Source organism: Papio anubis, unplaced genomic scaffold, assembly GCF_008728515.1.
Source record: "Papio anubis isolate 15944 unplaced genomic scaffold, Panubis1.0 scaffold147, whole genome shotgun sequence".
Lineage (NCBI taxonomy): Eukaryota > Metazoa > Chordata > Mammalia > Primates > Cercopithecidae > Papio > Papio anubis.
The window spans coordinates 175,643-194,487 of NW_022161436.1; the positions used below are offsets into that span (position 1 = coordinate 175,643).

The 18,845-nt window shown below is 37.1% G+C and overlaps 1 protein-coding gene across 6 annotated transcripts in view; it reads left to right on the top strand.

Annotated features, from left to right (window-relative positions):
- DMXL2 (Dmx like 2) overlaps nt 1-17,449 on the top strand; it is a 174,068-nt gene extending 156,619 nt beyond the window's left edge. For 2 of the 6 annotated variants that reach the window (XM_031661417.1, XM_031661418.1), the window contains exons 32-44: nt 661-862; nt 2,028-2,145; nt 5,780-5,842; nt 6,641-6,727; nt 6,809-6,930; nt 7,990-8,128; nt 9,087-9,147; nt 9,263-9,390; nt 10,220-10,297; nt 11,667-11,758; nt 13,615-13,667; nt 14,909-15,126; nt 16,036-17,449. In XM_031661417.1, coding sequence (XP_031517277.1) covers nt 661-862; nt 2,028-2,145; nt 5,780-5,842; nt 6,641-6,727; nt 6,809-6,930; nt 7,990-8,128; nt 9,087-9,147; nt 9,263-9,390; nt 10,220-10,297; nt 11,667-11,758; nt 13,615-13,667; nt 14,909-15,126; nt 16,036-16,245 — 1,571 coding nt within the window. In that variant the 3' untranslated portion in view covers nt 16,246-17,449. The remainder of the gene's footprint in view (nt 1-660; nt 863-2,027; nt 2,146-5,779; nt 5,843-6,640; nt 6,728-6,808; nt 6,931-7,989; nt 8,129-9,086; nt 9,148-9,262; nt 9,391-10,219; nt 10,298-11,666; nt 11,759-13,614; nt 13,668-14,908; nt 15,127-16,035) is intronic. The other 4 variants (XM_031661419.1, XM_031661420.1, XR_004181290.1 and 1 more) reach the window with 3 other exon arrangements.
- Nucleotides 17,450-18,845: the final 1,396 nt, after the last annotated feature.

Genomic DNA, 18,845 nt, shown 5'->3' on the forward strand with positions numbered 1-18,845 from the left:
GTTATTAAATATAATAAATTGCCGTCAAGTTTCTCTTTACAGAATCTATATAAAAGGTCCTTTGGCACTTAAAAACAGTGCATTAGATATTTTATAAAGTCTTGTTTATTTTAGGCTCCAATCTGTGACTTTATTTTTAGTTTTTTAGATAGAGTCTTGCTGTGTTGCCCAGGCTGTATTGCAGTGGTACGATCACAGCTCACTGCCAACTCTGCCTCGTAGGCTCAAGCCATCCTCCCACCTCAGTCTCCTGAGTAGCTGGGACTATAGATGTGCCACCATGCTGGGCTAATTTTTGTATTTTTTGTAGAGAAAAGGTTTCACCACGTTACCCAGGCTGGTCTTGAACTCCTGGGCTCAAACGATCCACCTGCCTTGGCCTCCGAAAGTGCTGAGATTACAGGTGTGAGCCACCACACCTGGCTTTAGTCTAATACTTTAGTTTATATCAAGAATCACTCCCTACACAGAAGATGGAGAAAGAGCAGAAACCCACTTCTGTTTTGTTGAAAGCATTAAGAATCTAAACTGTATTACGTTAACATTTCCAGATTTATTTGTATTTTCAGAGGTTTTGTCTCAGAATTCAGATTCTATAAATATTTGGATGATAATCAGTATTTTTTATTAAAATAAATAACGTGTTCTGTCACCTTGTAGAGCTGCCTGTTACATCACCATTAGGTATTGCTGTGATTAAAAACTTGGAGAACTGGGAACAGATCTTGCAAGAGAAAATGGATCAGTTTGAAGGTCCACCCGCTAACTATATCAACACATACCCAACTGACCTTTCAGTGGGAGCTGGACCAGCTATTCTTCGAAATAAAGCAATGCTAGAACCTGAAAATACCCCATTCAAGTAAGAAAGCTCTTATAATGCTGATAAAGAGTATGGCTTAACTTTTCTGGAAGACAGTTTGGCTAAATATGCCAATATACTTTAAAACATTCATAATTTTGAACCTGCAGTCCTATTTTTAGCAGAATACCCTAAGAAAAATATCAGAAATTTGAATAGAATTTTTTCCCAGTATTATCTATAATTCATAGACATTCCATTTACATAAAGGAAAAATTCTTTATTGTATTAATTTCTGGTGTGGTGTTTTTTGTTTTTTTGTTTGTTTTTTTGAGACAGGGTCTCACTGTGTCTCCTAGGATGGAGTACAGTGGTGCAATCTCAGCTCACTGCAGCCTCAACCTCCTGGTTAACCCATCCTTTCACCTCTGCCTCCCGAGTAGCTGGAACTAGTGGCGAGTGCCATTGCACCTGGCTAATTTTTTTTGTATTTTTTGGAGAGACGGGGTTTCACCATGTTGCCCACGCTGAGACGGGGTTTCACCATGTTGCCCACGCTGGTCTCAAACTCCTGGGCTCAAGCAGTCCCCCAGCTTGGCCTCCCAAAGTGCTGGGATTACAGGCATGCACCACTGCACACGGCATATGTGCGTTCTTATTGTCAGAACTGTTACAGAATTTTTTTTCTAACAATCTATATATGCAAATAAGGTGCTTCTGGCTTTTGTCAGTAATTTAACAGTAAACACATTACAGGTTTTTAACTGATGTTTTGATCTTCTGCCTGCCCATGTACGTCCCTTTTGATAAGCAGCATGCTTTTTTTTTTTTTTTGAGATAGTGGACCCTGATTAATAGTATTTACTATTAAAATAAGGTTAAAAGAACAAAGCTTTTTAGCTTGTTAGGCTGTTAGAATTGATATCTATGACTTATATTCATTGCCGATATGCTTTAACCAAGAGAACCAACATAAAGTATAATTTAAAAAGAGAATAATAATTTGTCAGCTTAACTGGTTCATTTAGTGTGATTAGAGAATTAGTTGCTAGATGAAATGATTTTTAGGAGAACTAAAAATTAAAAGTAAACTGTACAGTTTTGTTGAGCTTAATGCTGTGTCTTCTTTGCAATAGATTGTGAAGGTTTTAAAAATAAATATCTACAAATATAAACATATTTTCTATACACTAAAATAGTGTGATATGTTAATTTTTTTTAATAGGTCCCGGGATTCTTCTGCATTTCCAGTCAAACGACTTTGGCATTTCCTTGTTAAACAAGAAGTCCTTCAAGAGACATTTATTAGATATATTTTCACTAAGAAAAGAAAGCAGAGTGAGGTATTTTGAGAAAAATATTTTCTATTGTAATTTTTCTTTAACATTTCTAAGGAAATCAGTGCTCGATTTATTCTGAAATTTTCTTTCTGGTTGGGTAATAGTCAAAGTTCACTAAACTACCGTGAACTAGTTTTAAGATAAAACCTTATAATTTTCATTTCATAGCAATGAAGCAACATAGGTACTTTGATAAATTACATATATTCAAGTGAAAGTTGGTACTTTATAGTATTTGTCATTAGGTTTTTACATGTAATAAACATTGTGATGGATGGTTTGAGGAATTTAATATATAAACTTACTCTATAATATTCTCCAAATATGTGTTTAAAATATAAAATAGCCCTTTAAAGGCATTTTATTTACTTAGGACTTAGAAATGAACAGAATGAAGATTTGAAGCAACACATTCAGGATACTTTTGTGAGAGAATAAACTACAGAAATAGCAAATACAAGATGAAGGAAGATTGCTCTTACAAAGCAAGGCAGAGGTTCTGCATTGCATGATTATTTTTAAGTTAATACAAATGTAATAGCAGACATGGTTCAAGAAGAACCAGCAGTTTGGGAGATTGGCAGATGACCTCTTCCTTATAAAAGTAGGACCTTTTATATGAGCATTTCAGTCTGTTTGGCTATTTAATGAGGTAATGGAGCAGTTTGAAGAGTGTTCAGAGTTGAGTGTCTGATGCAATTAAAAGTTTGGCAAACATGGCCAGGCATGGCGGCTCACGTCTGTAATCCCAACACTTCGGGAGGCTGAGGCAGGCAGATCACCTGAAGTCAGGAGTTCGTGACCAGCATTACCAACATGGAGAAACCCCATCTCTACTAAAAATACAAAAGATTAGCTGGGTGTGGTGGCGCATGCCTGTAATCCCAGCTACTTGGGAGGCTGAGGTAAGAGAATTGCTTGAACCCGGGAGGCAGAGGTTGCAGTGAGCCAAGATCGTGTCATTGCACTCCAGCCTGGGCAACAAGAGCCAAACTCCGTCTCAAAAAAAAAAAAAAAGATTTTGCAAACACAATCAATGAGAAGAAATGAATTATATTTTACTTAGAAAAGTGAAAACAGAGTCCATATGGCTCAGTTTCCCAAGATTAAAAGTATAAAACTGCTTCTCAGTTTTTCCTCATGCCTAGGGCAGTGGAACCTACCATACTTGTTCTTTTTCCCACTTACCCACTTACCTAGGGTAAGTGGTCAACCCTTATGAACAGTCATTTGTTTTCTCTGTGGATTAAAAAATTATGTACTTAAATGAGGAAGTAGAAGAATGAACTGTAGAGACCTTCTGAGTCCTAGTTATAAGCTTTTTCATAACAAAAGACCCTTATGGCATTGAAATTACTGATGTGAGCTTTGTTAGGGAAATCAGAGGCAAATTATTTGCCTCTTTCATTTAAACCACTATGTATAGCATTTCCTATAGTGATCCTGAGTCCAAATTCCATAAACTAAGATATAAGAATCTAAGATAGTGATTTGAAATAAAAGATTTTAGCCAGGCACAGTGGCTCACACCTGTAATCCTAGCACTAGGCGTGGGATCTCCTGAGTTCAGGAGTTTGAGACTAGCCTGGGCAACATGGTGAAACCCTGTCTCTACAAAAAATACAAAACAGTTATCCAGGTGTGATGGTGTATGCTTGTAATCCTAGCTACTTGCAGGGCTGAGGCAGGAGGATTGCTTGAGCCCGGGAGGTGGAGGTTGTAGTGAGCTGAGATCACACACCACTACACTCCAGCCTGGGTAACAAAGTGAGACCCTGTCTTAATAAGATTTCTGGTCAATTAGGGGCTCTGTTATTCACAGAAAACCAGTTCATTGAGTGATCAATTTTCTGACTGTTTTATTCTTCAAATGATTAAAATTAAAGATTGATCACAAGTATGTTTTAAATATTGGTAAAGTTGATAGCAGCTTGATTGGTTGACTTATCAGAGTGTAGAGTGCTGTGGGAAGCCAGGTGTCTGGGTTTCTTGGACCCTCCCATTCTTGTTTTGCCCTTCCCCACTAGTTTGCTTCTTCCTTAACTAATTCTCCCCCTCTCCGCCCCTTAGTCTCTGTGTGTTCTCTATTTTTCTTCCAGCAGTGGTCCCACGAACAGGGAAGTAGGACAGAGATAAATGGAATGTTTCTTAAAGTGCTATATAAGCAACTGGGAGTTAGGATGGAAGAATTTTTATCATGTACCTTTTTAATTTTAAAACAATGGAATTACTGTCTTGTCTGGTACTGTCCCATAGAACTTCCTGTGATGATGGAAATCTGTATCTGCCTAGTCCAACATAGTAGTCACCAGCCACATGTGGTTACTGAGTACTTGAAGTGTGGCTAGTGTGACTGAGAAACAATTTTAAATTTTAGTCTAAATGGTTACAATTAATCTAAATAGTTACGTATGGTTAGTGATTGCTGTTTTGAATAGCACAGATCTGAAAAAAAGGTGTTTTCATTAAGAAAAAAATTATGAATAAAATGTTAATGCTGCTGGACAATAAAAACTTGTCGCTAGCTTCAGAAATATGCAAAAGTTATTAAAACTCTACCCAATCCAGTAAGAGTGCTTAAATCTTTAAAATTGTCAAATAGAATTTTGGTAATCACTAAATTTGGCAAATTCAGAAAATTGACCAATAAAATTGGCAGGTTAATCCTAAAAATGCTGGATGCATTTTTAAAAAATCCCTGAGAAATGAAGTTATAGATACATTTATAAGAATAAGATCTTTTACTCACTGAAGATATCAAAGAAAAATATTTCACAAAACAAGTGTTTGGGAAACAGATTGGTGAATTTGGCTAGTTAAGACAAATAGATTCTCCAGCAGTTTGGCCTTCACTGAGTTAGCCGTGCCACACATTGACCATTCCTTGGAAGTGTTCTTGGATACATCTTTATCAGCCACAGCAGCCATAGGGGAGTCCCTGGAGGCACGGTCAGAAATTTTGAATGGCCCTTCATGATGAAAGGGAGGCAGTCACCTGAAAAGGTATGAGGAAGAGTTTGTTTCTCCGATCAAACCTTCAGAGTTTCCACAGCAGAGCAGAAGTATGACTACCTTTTACAGCCATCCTTAGGACCCCACATTAACCTGGGAGCAAATCACTGAGTGATTTCTTTTCCATGTCTGATTTTATTAAACATTTATTTACTTAGAGAAAAATCATGTGATTAGTCATATTCCTTATAAGAGTGAAATAATTATCAGTATTTTGAATCTATGTTTAGAAATAAATATTTTAATTTATATTTGAAATCCACCCCTATAGGGCAGGAATTTATATAGCATCTTGTGTATCTGCTTATACAAGTGGGCTTTAATTTTTTAGATTACCAGTTATGTAACTTAAATTTCTTAAAACTGTATACAGATAACTAATTTTTATTTTGAAATAGCTTTTATGTTCTTGTGTATATGTAATAGTTACATTAATTTTGCTCTTTTGGCTTTGTGTTGTGTTTATTTGATGACTGTTTTATTCAGTTTAATTTCTTGATTTTGCAAATTCATTTTCATCATCTTTAAGTGGTGGAGTGGCCATTTCAGCTTGAAATATTTCACTGTCTTTATAATTTCATTCCATGCATGTGTTTTGTGTTTGTGACGGTGTGGTGGTATTTAGTCTATAGAAGAACATGTGGAGCAGGTCAACCAAAACTGCGTAGCAGAAGATTGCCACATCAAGGTAGTATTCCAAGATCTTGTATTTAGCTCATTCTTTAAAGTTCAAGGAGCTAACGTCTCATCTCTGATACTAACCATGACCTGCCCAACTGGCTAACTACTCAGAGAACTCGTAGTACTCCCATACCACTTCAGTGGTACAGGGGAGGAGATGCTTCACTGTATCTGGCTTGCTCTGTCTTGCCCTTGGTTCTTGTCTTTCTTGCTCCTTATTCCATCTTCACTTCTGTCACATTTTCTGTTTTAAGCATGGCTGTTTCATCTTTCCTCTCGATTCTGCCTTTTCTTTCCTTGCCATCACAAACCCTAAGCCATTGCACCTTCCTCTCATCAGTCTCTTTTATTCCTTTCAGACTATCCCTCTTTCCAACTTTTCCTTATTTCCGTCTCATCACCGTTACTTCAAAGGGTGGTTTCTTTTTGGTTTTTCTATGGTTTTTACTCCACTCTGTGCCTCTTAATGTATGCACATTCTTATTGCAGAATATGCACTTTTGGAAGAGCTAAGAGAGACATAAATTACTAATAAAAATTACTAATAAAAATATATTAGCCATCTTTTATAATTAATCAGTATCTTACCATCACAATGGAAATTGGGGTGATTACAGGACATCAGAGAATTTAAGCAAATTTTCCAAAGCTAGTTTTCAACACATTAAAGTTACTCTTACCCTTTTTTATCGCTGCTGCTGCTGCTACATTTTCTTCGTATCCTGCTTTCAAATCTTATGGGATGTGCATAACTCTAAATAGAGCTGTGCTGCCGCAACTAAAACTGCTGATTAATGTTTTCTAGGTTGAAGCTGATCTGGGCTATCCAGGTGGAAAAGCGAAAGTCATTCATAAGGAATCTGATATGATCATGGCATTTTCTGTTAATAAGGTAAAAGCTATCATCATTATAAACAATGTATTTCTCTTCAGTGAAATTGCTTAAATCATTGACTCTGCCTTTGCTTTATAGGCAAATTGTAATGAAATTGTTTTGGCTTCAACACATGATGTTCAAGAACTTGATGTTACTTCTCTACTGGCCTGTCAGTCATATATATGGATCGGAGAAGAATATGACAGAGAATCCAAAAGGTGTCTCTTAGTCACTTTTACATATAGTTTTCTGTAAGAAGTACCCACTAAATGGTTATGCACATGATTTGAATTATTTCAAAAGGTATACATGTATCTCTCTCTTCATTTGAGTAGGTGACAAATATAATTGGTTTAGCTGCCAATGAAAGTCTTTGCCTACATTAACCGAATAAATTATACTTCTTCCATTAAACCCTACACTATTGATAGTATTTCAATCAGGATAATCCCTGACACTTGGCTTCATGATATTCAGTAAATTAATTTGATCTGGATAATTAAAACAGTATACATAAGTATGTTAATTACACTGAGTCACATTTACTGAGTAATTTTGCAGAGTTTCTTACTACCTAATAAGCATACCCTTTTTTAAACAGATAAAAATATAGACGGCTTTACTTTTCATTAAAGCTTTGGACACTGCACCAAGAGTGTTTTGCCATTCTTACCTATTTTGAGGTTTCTCCTTCATGGTTTGCCCTCCCTCTTGCTTTTCTCCAGACTCTTAGAAATTGTATGTGCTTGAGGATGGTGCCATGATAGTTTCTCTCCTTGTTTTGTTGAATTTTTTTGTTAGTATGTGATATAACTAGGATTTAATATCACATTTCAGAGTAGATATAACCCGGTACTATGATACAATCCATCACAAAAATTACTTTCACATTTCATATATCTTACTCCAAGAAATCTTTAAACTCAAATTTCTTTAAAGGTGTTAATTTGATACTGAGATATCTGTACTTGAAGAGAATATATATTTTTTCCATAGATAAAAACAAATCTATATTAAATACAACAAACATTTGTTTCAACTTGTGCAGCAATAAAGTTGTCCCCAAACAACATTAGACTAAATTTATATTTTGCCAAAAGGGAAAAAAGTTAACCAGTATTAAAATTGGCAATTAGGACTTGTACCTAAGTTTTTCTTATGGCTAATTTAGTTTTTAAAATAAAGATTGTCCTATGGGTACATAAAAAGCTTTTTAGTTGGAATTTGTGTTAAGAGAAAAGGGAACTTTCACAGTAACACATGAATGTTTTTCACAGTTCAGATGATGTTGATTATCGTGGTTCCACTACAACTCTTTATCAACCCAGTGCAACATCCTATTCAGCAAGTCAGGTGCATCCACCTTCATCTCTGCCATGGCTGGGCAGTGGACAGACTAGCACTGGAGCTAGTGTGGTATGTTATTTACTTATAGGTATCATTTCTGGATTTGGACTCTCTGAAAAATCAGTTGGAATCACTTTGACATAGGAATGATCCTAAAGTTCAGGGACAAATACCAGTAGATAGGCCATGGTAATGACAGCTGACATTTATTGTGGCTTTTTTATTTGGAGACAGGGTCTAGCTCTGTTGCCCAGGCTGGAGTGCAGTGGTGCAATCTCGGCTCACTGCAGCCTTGACCTCCTGGGCTCAATTGATCCTTCTGTCTCAACCTCCCAAGTAGCTGGGACTACAGGTGCATGCCAGCACGCCTGGCTAATTTTTGTATTTTTTGTAGGGATGGCATTTCACCATGTTGTCCAGGCTGGTCTCGAACTCCTGGGCTCAACTGATCTACCCGCTTCAGCCTCCCAGGGTGCTAGGATTACAGGCATGAGCCAGCTCACTGGCCTCATACGACTTTCTTAGTGCCAGATGCATGCTTTTTCTCACAACAATCCTAGGTGTTAGGTGCTATTATTATGCTCCATTATCATTTTATAGATGAATAAACAGATACAAAATGGTAAAGCAAAGTTAAAGGGGAATTCATGTCTACTTCTAAGTGTTTGAAAGCACGTCAGTAACGTTCTTGTCACTGTAGCTGGAGGGGTCCCATTCTCATGTTCTGCTCTGAAGCATCTGGAGGTGCTCCTGAATGTCCTCAGGGAGGAGCACTTGAGGAAGAGTTCCTTTATTATGAGATGAAGCTCCTTGGTAACCTCACAGGCCAGGGCTGTACCAGCAAGTGTCTGCTTCCTCAGCCTCTTCAGACAGTTGTTCTATGTAGTGGTTCGGAACATCCATAACAGGCTTTATCTCAGAAATAAGCAGGGCGTAAGAGAATAAATGTCAGAATTTATCCTGAAGCATATCCTTCCTCATCTCTTCTGAATACACAAAATAAAAATTTTAAAATTTTCTTTTAAAGCTTATGAAAAGGAATCTACATAATGTTAAGAGAATGACTTCACACCCAGTCCATCAATACTGTAAGTATTTATGACCTAATAATTGTAACTGTCCTCATTTGGAGGTTGATTTATAGAATAAAGAATATTGGAACTCTTTAATTTCCTATTTCCTGCTTTTTCTCTTGTGTTTCAGATCTTACAGGTGCTCAGGACGGCAGTGTACGAATGTTTGAATGGACACGACCTCAGCAACTTGTCTGCTTTCGTCAAGCTGGCAATGCAAGAGTTACTAGATTATATTTTAATTCACAAGGCAACAAGGTTAGTTTCTGGGGGCTTCTGCTAAATTCATCTGAAAATAATTGTGGATATTTAAGGAGTAAGTGATAAAAGTACATTGAAAAATGAATTCATTGACCCTGGATTTAAACTGAGCAGGCAGTTTTTTGGTGTCTATTCATATACTCTCTTTTCTTCCAATAGAAGCAAAAATCTACAAAATTTAGTATGGATTGATCATCTATTTAAAGATACTAAATATACTGTGAGAGTAAAAAAACTGCCTCTGTTGAGTGTGTTGGTGATTCCTATAAGCACAGTCAAGTTCTTGAGAAGAAACCTAGTTTCTTACTAAATTTCATCAGTGAGAGGTTAGAGGAAAACAGTGAAACAGGTAAGCAGTTAAGAAGTGACGGAAGGGCCAGGCACAGTTTTTCACACCTGTAATTACAACACTTTAGGAGGCCAAGGCAGGAGGATTGCTTGAACTCCAGCATTTGAGGCAACCTGAACAACAAAGGGAGGCCGCATCCCTACAAAATTTTTAAAAATTAGCCCAGGCATGTGCCTAGTCCTAGCTACTCAGAAGGTTGAGCCTGGAGGATCCCTTGAACCCAGGAGTTTGAGGTTATAGTAAGCTATAGCTGCACTACTGCACTCCAGCCTGGGTAACAGAGTGAAACCCTGTCTCAAAGAAAAAAAAAAGTGACAAGGAATTTTTTAGCACTTGGACTTTTTGGGAATGACAGCAACAGAAACAGTTAGGGGCAGAATATTTGTTTAGTAGGGCCTTAGTGAATCATCTTTCCATGTTTTTACCTTTGCTGTGGATGCTAAGAACATGTGTTTAGTAGTTATACTGTTCTTACAGTGTGGTGTTGCGGATGGAGAGGGTTTTCTGAGTATCTGGCAAGTTAACCAAACTGCATCAAATCCTAAACCTTATATGGTAAGTATCACTAATGTTTCCAGGGAGCATATAGACAACACTTTGTTTGTTCATGAAGTGCCCGTTTCAGACAGTGAATCTCATTGGTGGTCCTACTGGGAAAAGGATGATCTTGTTCAGCAATCCCAGCCTAACAGCAGCACCCATCCTTACCCTAGTTTTAGACTGAAATGACCTGAAAAACAAAAACCCTTGCTTTTCACCTTGAAGTGCAGTCATTATATTTTTAAAATTTCTGGGGCTCTCCCTGTATATGGTACAACTTGGGGTTTTTTATTATACTTTTATCCATTTTGAAAACTCTATCTTCTTAATATACACACCATAAAATTCTATCATTAAGAATCAGGTTCTGCCGGGTGCGGTAGCTCATGCCTGTAATCCCAGCACCTTGGGAGGCTGAGGCAGGAGAATCACTTGAATCCAGGAGGCGGAGGTTGCAGTGAGCCGAGATTGTGCCACTGCGCTCCAGCTTGGGCAATAGAGTGAGACTTCGTCTCAAAAAAAGAATCAGGTTCCAAACATCTATTCCAATTTGTTCCAGAATTGTGCTTACCAGATTATAAAATAGCCAATCCCAGTGAGCCACCTTATTAATCCAAATTGGACTACAAAATACTTGGTGATGAAGACAAGTAGATCTTTACCTGATGGAGATACGGTGGGGGAAGGGAACACGGGAGAGGGTGGAAGGTGACATTGTCTTGTGTGAAACTTCAGGCTTCACATATATGCAGGGAGGTTCAGGAAGCCTTGAACCTCTTGGGACCAGATAGACTACCCAGATACTTTAAACAAGTTTTCTAAACTATAGATATGTTCTTAATTATGTGTATAAGATATTTCTCTTAAATTAGTACAGTATAGACTGTACCTTGTCTATGCAGAAATGGAAGTAATCTTGAATTTATACTTTTGTCTTCAGTCAGATCTGCACCACTCTAATTCCAGACAGAAAAGCATGCATTATATATTTTAAAATACCTTGACGTCCTAAGACTAGTTGGGTCTGTAAGCATTTCCTTTGTGGCTTATTATTAAAGCTTATTACATGTATTTGAGATCATTAGCACTAAAATTGACAGGGCTTAGGTAGGTTCATGTACTTTGATGTCCTATTCTTATATAATCTAAAAAACATGACCTCTAATTCTGTTTTTACCAACTCCAGTTATTAAAAATTATTGGACAGTAGCCAAATATACACATGGTTAACCCTCGTACTATCGCTTATTCTTTTATTCTAGACTGAGTTTTTAAAAACTGTTCTTAGCTCATGCATATAGTATGTTATTAGCAGACTATGTTAGTACTGTATCAAATTTTATCTGATGATAAAATAACATCAGTTGCACTTTGTTTTTCGTAGAGTTGGCAGTGCCACAGTAAAGCCACAAGTGACTTTGCATTTATTACCTCTTCAAGTCTAGTTGCCACATCTGGACACTCCAATGACAATAGGTAGGTTGACAGAAAAGCAAAGCAAGAAATATAAAAATGTTAGAAAAGTATTCTTGCTAAAAGTATGGATTTCTATTGGTAGGATTTTTCCACTCTAGGCATTAAAAAAAAAAACAAAAAAAAAACTTTGTTACGTAATTCTTATTTCAGAGTGTTTTTTCTTACCAAAAGGAGAAAAGCGAAAATGAAAGTTATTCCTAATATGTGTAATTTTTATTTTAAAGCTATTCAGTCTTTTTAAAACTACTACTGTTAACACTGTTAGTTTCTCCAGGACTAACAAGCATCTGATACTGTCACCATCATTTTCAACATTTTTATTTTATTGTAGGAGGTTTGGGGGAATAGGTGGTGTTTGGTTACATGGATAAGTTCTTCAGTGACAATTGCTGAGATTTTGGTACGCCCATCACCTGAGCAGTGTACACTGTACCCAGTGTGTAGTCTTTTATCCCTCCACCCTCCTCCCACCCCTCCCAAGTCCCCAGAGTCCATTATATATCATTCTGATCCTTTGCATCTTCATAGCTTATCTCCCACTTATAAGTGAGAACATATGACACATGATTTTCCATTCCTGAGTTACTTCACTTAGAATAATGGTCTCTAACTCCATCCAGGTTGCTGCATATGTGATTATTTCATTCCTTTTTATGAAGTATTCCATGGTATATATGTACCACATTTTCTTTTTCCACTTGTTGGTTGATGGACATTTAGGTTGGTTCCATAGTTTTGCAGTTGTGAATTGTGCTGCTATAAACAGGAGTGTGCAAGTGTCTTTTTCATATAATGACTTCTTTTCTTCTGGGTAGATACCCAGTAGTAGGATTGCTGGATTGAATGGTAGTTCCACTTATAATTCTTTAAGGAATCTCCATATACTGTTTTTCATAGTGGTTGTACTAGTTTACATTCCCACAGCAGTGAAGTGTCCCCTTTTCACCACCTCATGCCAATATCTATTATTTTTTGGTTTTTTAATTATGGCCATTCTTGCAGGAATAAGGTAGTATCGTATTGGAGTTTTAATTTGCTTTTTCCTGGTAATTAGTGGTTTTAAGCCTTTTTTCATGTTTGTTGCCCATTTGTATTTTGAGAATTGTCTATTCATGTCCTTGGCTCACTTTTGATGGGATTTTTTTGTTAAGTTCCTTGTAGATTCTAGATATTAGTCCCTTGTCAGATATATGCATTGTATTTTCTCCCACTCTGCGGGTTGCCTGTTTACTGTTGCTGTGCAGAAGCTTTTTATTTTGATTAGGTCCTATTTATTTTTGTTGCATTTGCCTTTGGGTTCTTGGTCATGAATTCTTTGTCTTAAGTCATTGTCTAGAGTAGTTTTTTCGATGTTATCTTCTAGAATTTTTATGGTTTCAGGTGTTAGATTTAAGTTTGATCCATCTTGTGTTGATTTTTGTATAAGGTGAGAGATGAGGATTCAGGGACTAACAGGCATTTGACACTGTCCCCGTCATTCTCAACATTTATTTTGACCTCACATAGTTTTCATTAGCAACACGTGCCCAGGAAAAACATCTCGTTTCCCTACAGTGGCTACCACCTGGGGATATAAAAGCATTCCTTATACTCAGGAAGTCATATCAGTTTCCTGGAGTGATAATGGAAAGGAGATGGGGTAGAGGATGCAGAGACAGGCAGGACCATATAAGATGGAACTGTGGAGTTTGTCCCTACCCCCATCCTAGTTGGGAATCACTAGTCTCTATAGGTGTGAGTGAACAAAAAAGATAAGAATGAATAAGCAAAATATTTGATTGAAAGACAGGTTGTCCCTGGTGATGACTTAGAACAATTGTTTATGATATATTTTTGTTATTGTGTTTCTTTAAAAGAAATGTTTGCCTCTGGGACACATTAATATCACCCGGAAACAGCCTCATTCATGGTGAGTTAAGGTCTATGATTTTTAAAAATGTACCATGAAGGAATAATACACCATGAAGGAATGCTTTCTTGTTTTAATTAGTGAATCCAGTGAGTGTTTATTGTCAGGTTGAAAATGGAGAAATACTTAATTAGCATATCTGGCTTTCTTGCTGAGTTAAAGATATATGGTCTCAGAAATCCAAAATAGTCTTTATATTGTATTCTATTCAGAAAATATGGTATGGATAGTGGTACTACTAACAAGGCTATTTAAGAGATTAGTTGCAAAGTATTCATTGAGCTTAATAGAAAAGAGCATATTTTAAAGAATTGAACCTAATCATAAAATACATTTTGTCTTTTTTTTCCTTTTTGTGGAGAGCAAGGTCTCACTGTATTGCTCAGACAGGTCTCAAGCTCCTAGGCTCAAGCTATCCTCCCACCTCTGCCTCCCTAAGTACTGGGATTAGGGGCATGAGCCATCACACCTGGCCCTAATCATAAAATAAAACAAAGGTTAACCTTATGATAATGACTAGAAATGTAAATAGTGCCATTTAAATATTCCTTTAAGACAGTACTTGCCAAATTAGTGTACTAACTCTGTCTTCCACATAGTACCACCCAAAAAGTGCTCCATGCTCAAGTAAGTTTAGTTAAATGAAGTAAATTGTTTTACAGAAAGATTCTCAGTCTTTTAATACACTGATACGCATTTTGAAAGATGTCGTTACTTCTCAATTTTATTGCAGAATTCTGTGAACAGTGGTTAACATTGCTTACAGATTTTCTACATGTTAATTTGAATCCTTAATCATATTAAAATGCAAATACTTCTGGGAAGGATAATTTCTTAACTTGTAACTGAAAACATTCACACATTTCCTCATCGTGTTGTTGTGATGAGAGAACATGTATGGTACAGCACTTGGTTGGGTTAATACTCACCAACTCTGAGAAGCTTGGTCTCTGCTGTTCTGTATACTTTTTATGAGGCAGTATCACTTAGGGCTTAAGGTTTAAACTTTCTTTTTCTCTCTGTGTTCATTTCACATTGAGATTATGGATAAAAGATTTGTTCTGATATTGCTTAACGTTTTTCTTTAATATGATTACAGAAATTCAGTGACTTACAAAACAATAAATTGTTCCTTAGAATGAAAAATGCATCAGTAATTTCTGTATTTAAATGTGGATTTAGACATCATAGTTACCAAGATAAATTGTTTTGAGAAAGTCTCTGACATTTTTCTTCTTCAGGTTTCACATGCCATGATCATGGTGCCACAGTACTTCAATATGCACCCAAACAGCAACTCCTGATCTCGGGGGGTAGGAAAGGACATGTCTGCATTTTTGACATCAGGCAAAGGCAGCTCATTCACACATTCCAGGCCCATGACTCAGCTATTAAGGCTCTGGCCCTGGATCCCTATGAGGAATATTTTACCACAGGTTCAGCAGAAGGTAACATAAAGGTGAGTCAGTACAAGAGGTTGGAATGTACTAAAGACTGATTGGAAAGAGAAAAAACAAAAACTCCACATTCTTTGAAATAAAGCTTCGTGGAGATACCAAATGTCTCAACACTCTACCGCCTCCCTATGCTTCTGTATGGTTCTTTCTAAACTGTTCTGGTCAATGAGGAGATTATCAAACTCTTTGGACTTAGGTCATTAGAAAGCTTTAAAGCATTCTATTTTGAGTAAAGTGTATGAGTTTAATACATGAAAATTTTTGATGACATTAGTTTGGCTGCTTAGAAGCTTCTCCTTTCTCCTTCAGTACTCTTGTGTGTGGCGGAGGTGGCATTTCCATTAATTAAGCTAGCACAGATGCTCCTTGACTTACAGTGGGAGTATGTCCCGACAAACCCATTATAAGTTAAAAATATCGTTAGGTTGAAAAACATACTTTCAACTTAATATTTTCAACTTACTGTGAGTTTATTGAGACTAACATCAGGATAAGCCAAGGAGCATACTGAATGCGTATTGCTTTCACACTGTCATAAAGTCAAAAAGTCTTAAGTCACACCATCGTAAGTAGGGGACTGTCTGTACCACACTACTTTTACATAGTCTTAGGGCCTAGCTCAGCATGAGGAACACATTTAACCGAATTAACTCAAATAGTTAATTGAATTAGAGACGGGCTACATATGGTTAACATGAAACTATGAGAGGATGTGAAGAAAAATGTGAAAGGAGGACAGTAAATGCATCGTGGGAGTGATATTATTTCCCACTGAGATAAGCTCTTAGGAAAGAGGCAGTGGGTGGGAAGGTTGGGCTTTAGTGAGATCACTTGGACCAAGGGAGCAGAAGGGCCATGTTTTTGCTTTTGGTCTTTTCGTAATGTATTTTTAACTCTTTGTTTTGCACCAGGTTTGGAGATTGACAGGCCATGGCCTAATTCATTCATTTAAAAGTGAACATGCTAAGCAGTCCATATTTCGAAACATTGGGGCCGGAGTCATGCAGATTGACATCATCCAGGGCAATCGGATCTTCTCCTGTGGTGCAGATGGCACGCTGAAAACCAGGGTTTTGCCCAATGCTTTTAACATCCCTAACAGAATTCTTGACATTCTGTAGATTTAAAGATTGGGGTTTTATTTTTATATCCATTTCAATTAAAAGGCACAGTACAGTAATCACTAGGCAATTCTGCTTTCTAAGCAGTTAACATTGAAAACAGAGAATCTCTGTGTAGAATTCGAATATGACCCAAGCTGAGTATTATCTATACAGGTTGGTGGAATGAATGTGCATGTACCTTATTATGCTGACATACTAAAAAAAAATAAAACCTAGTATTGTATGAAGGATAGCTATTCTTTACAGCATTTAGCAAACCTGATTCAAAAAACATTTGAGATTAGCAAATTAGTAACTTGAAATAATGAAAAGGACGTTTATACCAAATTAAGGAAGAAAATGTTGCTGATTCGGGTTTTTCTTCCTGTTCTTACCACTGACTGAAGCATGCCTGCAGTCTCCTCCTCTTTTGAATGAAGGATAATCATAAGGTGTTAGGAGCGCTAGACCACCAGGAAAACTTTCTTAGCTGTGGAGCAGTGCGCAGTGACCAGTTCTCTGCTGGGAGAGGTTATTTCCATTCTTTCCTGCTGAATATTTTTCCTGTTAGTGTTTATACTGAGCTAGTACTGTAACTTGCAAATGAGTGCAAATTTAAATGCAATGTTTTCCTCACAATTTGCACATTTACATTTTTTGGACTGCTAGTTTTTCTATTTAAATATTTGCCTTCATGTTAGGAATGTACTATGTGAACATGACATATTTGTAGTTAACCAAACACACCTTCTTAGTCCAGTTTAGTACGTTTTCTTTTCGTGTATTCAAAGTTAAACACCCACAACATTTAAGGATCTGTTGAAACTACACCAATAGAGCATTTCATACCATAATTAAAATGAATGTTAGGCTTCTTGTGGCCAGTTAATAGTTGATGAGATTGGTGATATTATTTATTGCCACAGCCTATTGTATAAACTATGCAGAGTTAAATATTTGCTTGTAAAATATTAGCCAATGTTGTCATTACTTTGATGTATTTCCTTGGTTATGACCAAAAATATGTTGATATACTGAAACTAATGTCTGTGTGTTTAAATGTTTACCAGCAAATTGTCTTATGTTAATGAGAATGTTTAATGCCTGTGTGGTAAATAGTAAATACAATGGCATAAAAGTAACTTTCTCTGAAGATGATGTGATGTTCAGGTTGTGAAATATGTATGTAAAAGAAAAATAAATGTTATTTGTTAGAGTTTTATTTTAGTTTGATCTGTTTAAATAGACTGCTCTGGCATTCTTTGATACTGTTTTTGACAGTTGAGATTTTTAATTGGATAAGATGTTTTAACAGAGACTTTGCAAGCCATTAGGCAGTTTATTCATTCGTAAGTATTTACTGAATACCTTATATACCAAAGCCATTCTAGGAAATGGGATACAGTGGAGAGCCAGACAGAGAAAGCACACAATGTTGAGATTTAGTTGGGCAAGAGCTAACCTCACTATACCTTCTCCAGACAGATTTGAAGTTTATTGCATGAAGTACTAACCTTATACCCAAAACTCAAATCTGAGTCTTGGCTCTTTGTTTGCTCCTAAGTAAGGGAGGTCAGAATATGCCCATTGACAAGAACAGTCAGAAAAATGAGCTTGTGAGAGACATCTCAATGCCTAAAGGAAAACTGGCTCAAAGGAGCTTTCAGAAAAAAGGGAAGAGAACTTTCTCTGTCAGATAAAAGCAGTAAGAGACTCCAGATTCACCTTCTAGCTTGAAACAACTAAAAGAAAAAAAGAACACAAAATATATAAACAATGGTTCTCAAGGCATTAAGCATCAGGTAGGGAGTGACTGATCCCTGAGAGGTGAGCATTTTAATTGTCCCAACTTACCACCTTGAGAAAGTTTCTAGGCCACAGGCAGGAAGAGAACCTAGGCAGAGCTTAATGGTCTCTCCAAGTTGCCAAGATAGAACTGCAAGTCTGGGGAATAGAATGTGGCTAGAGTTTGCAGGCCAAAGGCAACAGAGCTGCATAGGGAGAGGTGCACAGAAGGTCTGTGTTAGTCTGTTCTCACACTGCTATAAGGACATACTTGAGACTAGGTAATTTATAAAGGAAAGAGATTTAATGGACTCATAGTTCCACATGGTTGAGGAGACCTCACAATCATGGCAGAAGGAAAAGGAGGACCAAAGGCACATCTTACGTGGTGGCAGGTAAGAAAGCATGTTCAGGGAAACTGCCCTTTATAAAAATCATCAGATCTCGTGAGACTTACTATCACGAGAACAGCATGGGAAGAATCTGCCCTCGTGATTCAGTTACCTCCCACTGAGTCCCTCACACAACACTTGGGGATTATGGGAGCTACAATTCAAGATGAAATTGGGTGCAGACACAGTCAAACCACATCAAGACCCTCCTCAATATTTGAGCTGAAAAGGGGGTCAGTGTATGTGTATGAGCAAACTACTGGCACCCAGGACAATAGCCATTGAAAGGGATTAGAGGTAACAATCTAGTCACACAAAGCTAGGAATTCAGCAGGCCCGCCTTATCTGTGGCTTTGCTTTCCGTGGTTTCAGTTACCTGTGGTTAGCCATGGTCTGAAAATCGGTGAGTACAGTACAATAAGAAATTGAGAGAGGGAGAGA